The sequence below is a fragment of the Mobula birostris genome, chromosome 6 (assembly GCF_030028105.1).
Source record: "Mobula birostris isolate sMobBir1 chromosome 6, sMobBir1.hap1, whole genome shotgun sequence".
NCBI lineage: Eukaryota > Metazoa > Chordata > Chondrichthyes > Myliobatiformes > Myliobatidae > Mobula > Mobula birostris.
In genome coordinates, this window is record NC_092375.1 from 39700332 (window position 1) to 39711726 (window position 11395).

The window sequence follows — 11395 nt, forward strand, 5'->3', positions numbered from 1 at the left end:
TTGAGAAGTTCATCTTAACTGTGCGAGTGAGGCTAAATTTCTAGATGGTAAAGAGACACACATCCTACTGCACTTCTACAGGTTATTCTCCTCGAAGCACGTTGAAGCAAATGATTGCATGCTGGCAGATTTGGCTACTGAGCCTCAGTTGTATCATATTTGACAGATGGAGAGGCCAAATATCTAATCAGGGTATTAAAATTTTAGAGGGATGAGTCTCTTTACTGCATATTAAAACTGTGGACCAAACCTTTCTGTCCCTGCAGCTGTTTCCCTGCACCTTCTATATGAGATGGTAAAAGCTTCCCCTCATGTTAAGGAATTCTGACACATAAAGGAACATCATTTGAACATTGTGAAATCTACAGGTGTAACTGACATTGGTTCTCTGTCCATGTACATGAGACTAAAATTCCCCTTTCAAAGAAGTGTATCCAGACTGAAGTTGTAACCCACAAGAACCCCAAGTTCCGTAGAATCAGCAATTGAGACAAGGTCCCCGTACTTTGCAGCCAATACTCTCTGCAGCCTCCCAAATCCATATTCCTGTACTTGTTTCATGCCACTTGTTTCGTATAACTAGTGCTTGCTGAGGAGCTGGTGTTCAGTCCCAATACCTGTCTCAGAAAATAAAGTCAATGCAAAATCATGTTTGATAATCCTATCTTGGAGGATGTAGTTATAGAATCAGTAATATAGAGCCAATGCCTGTGGTAGGAAAGGATTCTAACCAACTCACTCCTCGTACCTTTCTATTTTCCACTGTTTATTTCTTCTAAAGCTATGGTCTTAAATATAATCAGAAACCAGTGAAATTTAAGACTGGTATTTTCAGTGACTAACCTTTTTCACGTATTGGTCTTTTCACTGCAGAAGATACTGAAATCTCAGTGCCAAGAAAAAAAAGGTTATACTCATTTAGTTTATTTTTACATATTATTTTCTTCTTCCATAGGAGTTTACTTTGATTCTTGTGTTCGTCATATCAAGTTTGTCGACTTCTGTGGCAAGTACCGTCTGCCCTTGATGCACTATCTGTGTTCTCCACAGTGCTACTCGCCCTGCAGCTCTAACTCTCAGAGTGACTGTGATTCTGATGACGAGCTCAACATTCCTCAGCACCGGATGCAGAAAGTCCTGCTTGGCTAAATGCTCATATATGAAGATCATGAAGATTTAGATTTCCGCAGTCCTGGATGACTTGAACCCATCTTGTATGATGTGCCAGGGTTTTTTTGAATCCAGTCATGGAAGCATTTACTCTAATGTCCAAGCCTTTACATCAGATTTGTAGTCCATTGGTTTGCACAGCATTCCTAATCTTTGAAGTATTATTACATAAATTTTTGTATAAAAGGATTATATTTTTATGCCAGTAATTTTAAAATATTCTGGCATTCTTTATTGGATATGCAAAGAGCTATTTTAAATAACAATCGTCTAAGATATTATGTGAAGCACAGCTTTAATATGTTAAAAACTTCAAACATGTAATCTTTCGTTTGAAATGCTAATCTTAACATGTATCAAAAAACTGTTTTTCTTTGAAGAAGATCTTGTTTGTAAAATTACAATACAGTATACCATACCAAGCAGCAATTCTTCTTTTAATTCTGATTATTAACAGACTGGATTAAATAGTGGTGTTATGTTCATTGCTAGAATTATTGCTTCAGTGGCAACCTTATAGGTGGATATAAGAACTCCCACCTTTCCACACTTTTATCATGTGCCAGTTCCTTATGTCCTAAAAGGAAACAATTTTGACCAATCGAGTCTGTGCAACTCAGAGTGATCCCATTCCCTTTTCTTTGAAAGCTCTTCTCTCGACATTCCCATCACAGTCTACCTCCCAGGTTTGCCACTCACCTGCATATTAAGGGTACATTAATATGACATATCAATCTATCAGCCTGCTTTTCTTTGTTTTGCTGGATGAGACGAGATTGTAAGCAGGAAACCCATACACTTAAAGGAGTCTCTACAGCAAATTTAATATTAACAGCAATGGAGTTCTGGATTGAACCCAGGTCACTAGAGCTGTGAGAAAGCAGTTCTGTTAGATGGGTCACTGTGCAAAATTAAGTGAGAAGGCATGTTGTGATGGGGACATTATGATTCTTCAATGGAGAAGAGATGGATTGAGTGGGCAAAAACCTGTCCAATAGAGTTTTAATGAGGAGAGGTTTAAGGTCATGTTCAAACATATTTCAGTGAGGGCAATTGGAAAATGGATTATTATCTAAATGGAGAAAGAGAGACTGCAAGTGAGTCAAGTTCATGGAGATTGGGTGCAAAAATCACTATCAGGCAATGCAATGTGTAGTTAGGAAGGCAAGCAGTGTTTTGGCCTTTTTATTTTTTGAAAAGAAGGTAGAGTTTAATAATAGCAACACACATCAAAGTTGCTGGTGAACGCAGCAGGCCAGCCAGCATCTCCAGGAAGAGGTACAGTTGACGCTTCGGGCCGAGACCCTTTGTCATAATAGAAGGGGTTTTTTCCATAGCTGTACATGTTGCTGAGGCCATACCTGAAATTCTCTACACAGTTATGATCTCCTTGCCTAAAAAATATAGTAGCAGTGGAAGCAGTCTGAAGGAGATTTGCCAGATGAATTCTTGGGATGTGAGGGTTGTCCTACCAACAGAGCCTAGACAGTTTGAATGTGTATTATTTGGAGGTCAGAAGGATGACAGGTGACCTTGCTCAAACGTATAAGATTCTCAGGTGGCTAATCAAGATGTTTTCACTAGTAGGGAAGTCACAGAGAAAGGTATGGAGCTACAAAACGAGGGGCCAAGTATTTGAAATTGTGAAACGTCCAAAATTCTTACCTCATTCAGTAATGAAAATCTGGCATTCTCTACCTCAGTGGATGGTAGAGGTCAGGTACATGGAGGAGTTTAAGGTGGGGGGTTATATGGGAGGCAGGGTTTGAGGGTCGGTACAACATTGTGGGTCGAAGGACCTGTAATGTGCTGTACTATTCTATGTTCTATAAGTCATTAGATATGTTTAATGTAGTGATATATAAATAGTTGAAATATTGAGGGTAGTAGGGAACTGGCACAGAAAGGGTTTGAGGCCAACATATAAGCCATATTGACTGGTGTGCAGGCTTGAAAGGTCTGGTAGTCATTTTTTCTTCTGTTTAATTCCTCTTTGCTACTGGATAAATAGATTCACAATAAAATACAAGTAATCACAAATTAATTGATGTGGTAGTGTATAAAAAAAGTGCCTGCAATGAAATCCTTAGGCTAAAGAAAATGGTTACAGTCCATGAGGAAGCATTGGGCATTTGAGCTATCTATCTTAAACTTCCATTCCTAATATTCATGTGAAGGATTTGGGTTGTTTATGTTGCTGAGTTAAGTTACAGAAAACAGGAATGCTTCATGGATTCATGCAATTGCATTGATTTGTTATGTCTGACAATCTCTGGATACATCAGTTGATGAATGGCTGGGACAGGCATCCTATTTTGCATGTAAAACTGGAAAAAGAATGTTCCCTGCTGTGAGCTCAAATACCTTAATGGAATTTATTGATTATTATAGTTTTTACTTACGGCATTTGGAACTTCTGATTTTTAAGGAAGGATATTTGCCTTTTGTTTCATCCAATGCTGTTAAAATGAATCGAGTCCTGCCCCCCAGTTTTGCATGGACGGAAGTTTTATTACTTTTATGCTGGAGTTAATGCTATTGAAAAGAATGAACGGGGCTTCGTGATGGAACAATTCACATTTGCAAAGTATATGTAAATGATATATAAGCAAGCTTATTGAGATATAAACACAAAAGATTCTGCAGATGCTGGAAGTCCAGGGCTACGCACACAAAATGTTGGAGGAACACAGGACTCTTTGTTCGCCTGGCCTGCTGAATTAACAGGTTTATTCTAATGTAAAGCCAGTTTATTAAATAACACTGGATACTAATGCGAACTATTGGTTTTAGGAAGGTGAAACCTTCAGCGCAGACAAATTTATTAGGAATTCAGGGGCTTATTTAACGCTAATTCTTTTATTCTGTTTGATTGAAAACAAGGAAGTACTAACCATTGACATTACGGATGAGCAGAAAGGACTCGAGATTCATAGCCATATTTGTAGCTGTGAATCAGCAAAATAAAAAAGAGAGGAATCTATTTGACTGCAAACTCCACCTTTGGAAGGATCACCAGTGGTGTTTCATGTTGTTCATTGTAGACCTGAATAAAAATCATGAATGAATCACTTTGATACACAATGGGGTTATTCTATAAGCTTTTTCCCTTCAGAGAGATGTTATCAGAAACCACAGGTTGTTGAAAGCTGCACTTATAGGTACTATGGTTTTATTTCACTAGTTTGTGCTGTTTGTCAATATTTATCTAAACTGGGAGAACAGGATTGTTGAATTATCTCTGGAACAGTCTGTTATTTGATGCTCATTCTATGTAAATATCAATAATATTGACCCAATGGATCATTTTTGATTGAACAATCGAGTAGATTAATAATAAAGAAGCCTGCAAAGTTGTTGCTGCTTTTTTTCCTGAAATGGAGAGTGACATCACATTGACTACTGCTTGTGGGTGTTTTCCCATTTGTCATAACCAAATTATAATCCATTATAACTGCTATTGTGCAACTGAAACGTTCTGTTTTTAGTAGGTGTAGAATAATTCAGAACTCAGCTACACATCCAGTATGTGGGGAATTGAGCACAAAATGTATCAGAAAGCAGGAGGAGGCCATTTGGCCCCTTGCATCTACTCTATCATTATTTGAATCATGGCTAATCTGTTAGCTTTCCATCACTTTCCTGTACTGTTCCCATATCACTTCATTGCCTAACATCTAAAAGTCTGACGTGTAAGCCCCAATTTAATCAAAACTAAAAAAACAATACTTCCCTATTAATGACTGATTACTGTTTTGACTTTTGAAGATTTCTACTTTGGTCTTGCCAGTCATTTTATTTTGTTACTCCGTTAGATAATTAAATCCTTTTGGTTTTGTATATATTTATAAAAATCAGCATATTTCAGTACAAGTTGAAGTGTCACAAACTTTATTATTGATATATTTAAAAGGTTAATCTTCTCATTGAGCCTCCTCCAGACAACTAATTCTTTCAAAAAGTGCTCTTTGAAGAAAAACATTAATGTACACCATGATTCTTGTGTTTAATAACTGCCATTTTTAGGTATACCTGTATCTTTGCTCATTAGCTGAAGTTCAGGACAGAAAGAGGCCCTTTGACACATCTAGTCCAGGCTGAATCACTTAATCTGCTGCTCCAATTGACCTGTTTGGAGCCCTCAATACCCCAAACATGTATCTATCCAAACTTCTCTTAAACATTGAAATCGAGCTCGCATGCACTACTTGTGCAGGCAGCTCATTCCACACTCTCGTAGCCCTCCGAGCGAAGAAGCTTCCCTTCATGTTCCCCTTAAATGTTTCACCTTTCACCCTACACCCAGGACCTCTGCTTATAGTCCCTCCCAACCTCAGTGGAAAAAGCCTTCTGGCATTTACCCTATTTATACCCCTCATAATTTTGTATACCTCTATTAAATCTCCCCTCAATCTTCTACATTCCAAGGATTAAAGCCCTAACCTATTCAATGTTCTCGAATAAATCAGGCCCTTCAATCCCAGCAACATCCTTGTCTATGTGGACTTTAGCAAGGTATTTGACAAAGGGAAATGTTCACTGTACCCTTTCAACCTTTTTACCAGCTTTCCCCTGCCATCCGAAGGTACAGCGTTCCTATGAAATAGTTAGTAAACCGGAATGTCGTAAAGTGAAGAAGCAATTACCATTTGTGAAGAAGCAATTACCATATGGGAAAAATTTGTGAGCATTCGCAGTCCCAAAAAATAACCCACCAAATCATGCCAAATAACACATAAAACCTAAAATAACAGTAACATATAGTAAAAGCAGGAATGATATGATAAATACACAGCCTATATAAAGTAGAAATTCTTTTCTGCAATCATTGCTGCACTGTACACCGTAGCGAAAATCTCACACAAGCGCTCTCAGCAGAAACATTCTTTCCAGTAACTTTTAAGCTATGAAGCTGCCAAATCATACCAAATAACACAAAAATACACGGCCTATATAAAGTATAAATAATGTATGTACAGTGTAGTATCACTTACCAGAATCGGGAAGACAGCGTGCACACTGATGATGGTGTGTTAGGCCAAGTCGTCGGAGGTTGGTGTGGTGGGACACTGAGGTGTCATCTCATCGTTATCTGTTTCCATCAGGGCAGGCAGGTCATCTTCTTCTATGTCTGTCTGCCTGCCTCGATATCGAAGGTGGAGGTTCGTCATCTGCTGTGGCTGATGTGGAAGGCTTGAAAAATGACAGTATGCCTGACTGCCTAGCCCGGCACATTTTTCTATCATACGGTTCTTTGTAAGCACTCAAACCATCCTGCAAATATGCCCTAAACCTATGTACCCTTTCAAAATTAAAGCCATACTTTTCTGCAAGCATTGCAGCGAAAATCTCACGCAGTTGCTTCATGTTCAGTTCCTGGACGATTTCACTTTAGGTCCATTCGCTACTGCATTTGGTTTCGATTGTTATCCATTCCTCTTCCAATTGCATCAGCTCTTCATCTATCAGTTCTTGGTCATGGGATGCCAAAATCTCTTCAACATCATCTTCATCAACTTCCACAAGCCAGACTCACTTTGTCCTTACTTCGTTCACCGCGATCGAAACACTTAATTATGTCTAGTTTTACGCTAAGTGTAACATCCTTACGAGCTCTTTTAGGCTTTTCCGATACCTTAGAACTCATCTTGCTAACGGCTGCTCACAGGCACGTGTTTAAGCAATGCTGGCGAGAATGCAGTTCTGGGGGAGAAGCTTGGCTGCTCGGGGCGCACGCTGCCTTTTTTCGTAACAATGAAAACACCTTCTGTTAGCGAAAACAGGTAACTAACGTAGGTCTTTCGTAACAGTGAGGTGTCATAAAGTGAACGATGGAAAAGCGGTGGACACCTGGGTACATATTTCCTGTAGGAGGGTATTCAACTGCACACAATACTCCAAATTAGGCCTCATCAAGATATTGTACAACTTCAACATAACATCCCATCTTCTGTACTCAATACTTCGGTTTATGAAAGTCAGTGACCCTATCTACCTGTATGATGCCACATTCATTGAATTATGGACCTGTATTCCCAGATCTCTTTTTTCTACAGCACTCCTCAACGCCCATTCACTATGTAAGACCTACCCTGGTTGGTTCTACTGAAGTGGAACACCTCGCACTTCTCAGCATTAAATTCCATCTGCCATTTTTCAGCTAATTTTTCCAGCTGGTCCTGGTCCTGCTGCAAGCCATAATAGTGTTCCTCTCTGTCCACTACACTCCCAATCTTGGTGTCTTTTGCAAGTCTGCTGATCCAGTTACCATATAACCATATAACAGTTACAGCACGGAACAAGCCATCTCGGCCCTTCTAGTCCATGCCGAACTCTTACCCTCACCTAGTCCCACCGACCTGCACTCAGCCCATAACCCTTCATTCCTTTCCTGTCCATATATCTGTCCAATTTAACTTTAAATGACAACATAGAACCTGCCTCAACCACTTCTGCTGAAAGCTCATTCCACACAGCTGCCACTCTCTGAGTAAAGAAGTTCCCCCTCATGTTACCCCTAATCTTTTGCCTTTTAACTCTCAACTCATGTTCTCTTGTTTGAATCTCCCCCACTCTCAATGGAAAAAGCCTATCCACGTCAACTCTGTCTAACACCCCATAATTTTAAATACCTCTATTAAGTCCCCCCTCAACCTTCTACACTCTAAAGAACAAAGACCCAACTTTTTCAACCTTTCTCTGTAACTTAGGAGATGAAACTCAGGCAACATTCTAGTAAATCTCCTCTGTACTCTCTAAATTTTATTGACATCTTTCCTATAATTCTGTGACCAGAGCTGTACACAATACTCTAAATTTGGCCTTACCAATGCCTTATACAATTTCAACATTACATCCCAACTACTATACTCAATGCTCTGATTTATAAAGGCCAACATACCAAAAGCTTTCTTTACCACCCTATCCACATGAGATTCCACCTTCAGGAAACTATGCACCATTTTTCCTAGATCCCCCTGTTCTACTGCATTCTTCAATGCCCTACCATTTACCACGTATGTCCTATTTTGATTAGTCCTACCAAACTGTAGCACCTCACATTTATCAGCATTAAACGCCATCTGCCAATCTTCTAAGTGGTCTAAATCTCTCTGCAAGCTTTGAAAACCTACTTCATTATCCACAACTCCACCTATCTTAGTATCTTACTAATCCAATTTACCACCCCATCATCCAGATCATTAATATATATGACAAACAACACTGGACCCAGTACAGATCCCTGAAGCACACCACTAGACACCTTCCTCCATCTGACACACAGTTATCCACCACTGCTCTCTGGCGTCGCCCATCCAGCCACTGCTGAATTCATTTTACTACTTTGATATTAATACCTAATGATTGAACCTTCCTAACTAACCTTCCATGTGGAACCTTGTCAAAGGCCTTACTGAAGTCCATATAGACAACATCCACCGCTTTACCCTTGTCAACTTTCCTAGTAACCTCATCAAAAAATTCAATAAGATTTGTCAAACATGACCTTCCATGCACAAATCCATGTTGACTGTTCCTAATCAGACCTTGTCTATCCAGATAATTATATATACCATCTCTAAGAATACTTTCCATCTATTTACCCACCACTGACGTCAAACTCACAGGCCAATAATTGCTAGGTTTACTCTTAGAACCATTTTTAAACAATGGAACAATATGAGCAATACGCCAATCCTCCGGCACCATTCCCATTTCTAATGACATTTGAAATATTTCTGTCAGAGCTCCTGCTATTTCCACACTAACTTCCTTCAAGGTCTAGGAAATATCCTGTCTGGACCCGGAGACTTATCCACTTTTATATTCCTTAAAAGCGCCAGTACTTCCTCTTCTTTAATCATCATACTTTCCATAACTACCCTTCTTGTTTCCCTTACCTTACACAATTCAATATCCTTCTCCTTAGTGAATACCGAAGAAAAGAAATTGTTCAAAATCTCCCCCATCTCTTTTGGCTCCGCACATAACCATCCACTCTGATTCTCTAAGGGACCAATTTTATCCCTCACTATCCTTTTGCTATTAATATAACTGTAGAAACCCTTTGGATTTATTTTTACCTTATTTGCCAAAGCAGCCTCATATCTTCTTTTAGCTTTTCTAATTTCTTTCTTAAGATTCTTTTTGCATTCTTTATATTCCTTGAGCACCTCATTTACTCCAAGCTGCCTATATTTATTGTAGATCCCTCTCTTTTTCCGAACCAAGTTTCCAATATCCCTTGAAAACCATGGCTCTCTCAAACTTTAAACCTTTCTTTTCAACCTATCAGGAACATAAAGATCCTGTACCCTCAAAATTTCACCTTTAAATGACCTCCATTTCTTTATTACATCCATCCCATAAAACAAATTGTCCCAATCCACTCCTTCTAAATCCTTTCGCGTCTCCTCAAAGTTAGCCTTTCTCCAATCAAAAATGTCAACCCTGGGTCCAGTCCTATCCTTCTCCATAATTATATTGAAACTAATGGTATTGTGATCACTGGACCCAAAGTATTCCCCAACACATACCTCTGTCACCTGCCCTATCTCATTCCCTAACAGGAGATCCAACTCTGTCCCTTCTCTAGTTGGTACTTCTATGTATTGCTGCAAAAAACTATCTTGCACACATTTTACAAACTCCAAACCATCCAGCCCTTTTACAGAATGGGCTTCCCAGTCAGTGTGTGGAAAATTAAAATCTCCCACAATCACAACTTTGTGCTTAGTACAGATATCTGCTATCTCCTTACAAATTTGCTCCTCCAATTCTCGCTCCCCATTAGGTGGTCTATAATACACCCCTATAAGCATCACTACACCTTTCCCATTCCTCAATTCCACCCAAATAGCCTCCCTAGTTGAGTCCTCTAACCTATCCTGCCAAAGCACCGCTGTTACATTTTCCCTGACAAGCAATGCAACACCTTCCCCTCTACCCCCTCCGATTCTATCACACCTGCAGCAACAAAATCCAGGAATATTTAGCTGCCAATCACACCCCTCCTGCAACTATGTTTCACTAATAGCTACAACATCATGTTTTTTTTTAGATTACGAAGACACACAGTCCTCTTTTATTGTCATTTAGGAATGCATGCATTAAGAAATGATACAATATTTCCTCTGGTGTGATATCACAAAACACAGGACAGACCAAGACTGAAAAAAACTAACAAAACCACATAATTATAACATATAGTTACAACAGTGCAACAATACCATAACCTGATGAAGAAGTCCATGAGCACAGTAAAAGTTCAAAGTCACTCAAATGTCCCACATCTCACGCAGACGGAGAGAAGGAAGAAAACCTCTCCCTGCCATACCCGACCATGGTCCGACTCTGAGTCATCCGAAAACTTTGAGCTCTGATCAGATGTCCGACACCGAGTACTGAGCACCATCACTATCTGAACGATTCGACCTCCTCGGTCACCAACAGCAGGCAAAGCCAGGGACTTTGAGGCCTACCCTCCGAAAGATTCCCGACCACGCAGTAACAACAGCAGCGAACGAGCGTTTCAGAAATTTTTCCAGATGTCCCTCTGTGCTTTCACGTCCATCTTCATCAAATCAGAATTGTCCACGGCCCCTATTTAACAGATACGATATCATTTTTCACCGGAGGGCTGCGCATACGCGGCGCACTGCTTCTCTTCTCCTCCCGCATATTTCCAGGTATCAATCCATGCTCTAAGCTCATCCACCTTTCTTACAATGCTCCTAGCATTAAAATAGATGCATTTAAGAAACTCTCCACCTCTTACTCTCTGTTTATCCCTAATGGAGCAAACAACTTTGTTATCTTTTTCTTCCTTCTCCCCTACATCTTCAGTCTGAGTGCTCCTGTTCCCTGTCCCCTGCCTATTCTCCCTCACACACTGCCTACTAGCTTTCTCTATTTGTGAACTAACCTCCTGTCTCCTGGTCTCTTCAATTTGATTCCCACCCCCCCAACTATTCTGGTTTAAAGTCTCCATAGTAGCCTTCGCAAATCTCTCCGCCAGGATATTGATCCCCCTAGGATTCAAGTGCAACCCGTCCTTTTTGTACAGGTCACACCTGCACCAAAAGAGGTCCAATTGATCCAAAAACTTGAATCCCTGCCCCCTGCTTGAATCCCTCATCCACGCATTTATCCTCCACCTCATTCCATTCCTACTCTCACTGTCGCGTGGCACAGGCAGCAATCCCGAGATTACTACCTTTGTGTC

General features: G+C 40.0%; 1 protein-coding gene across 2 annotated transcripts in view; it reads left to right on the forward strand.

Annotated features, from left to right (window-relative positions):
* lrrc58b (leucine rich repeat containing 58b) overlaps window positions 1-1592 on the forward strand; it is a 42264-nt gene extending 40672 nt beyond the window's left edge. Inside the window, exon 4 of one of the 2 annotated variants that reach the window (XM_072260290.1) lies at window positions 1051-1136. In XM_072260290.1, the coding sequence (XP_072116391.1) occupies window positions 1051-1073 (23 nt within the window). In that variant the 3' untranslated portion in view covers window positions 1074-1136. Of the gene's footprint in view, window positions 1-955 lie in introns of both variants that reach the window. The other variant, XM_072260289.1, reaches the window with a different exon arrangement.
* The last annotated feature ends 9803 nt before the right edge of the window (window positions 1593-11395 follow it).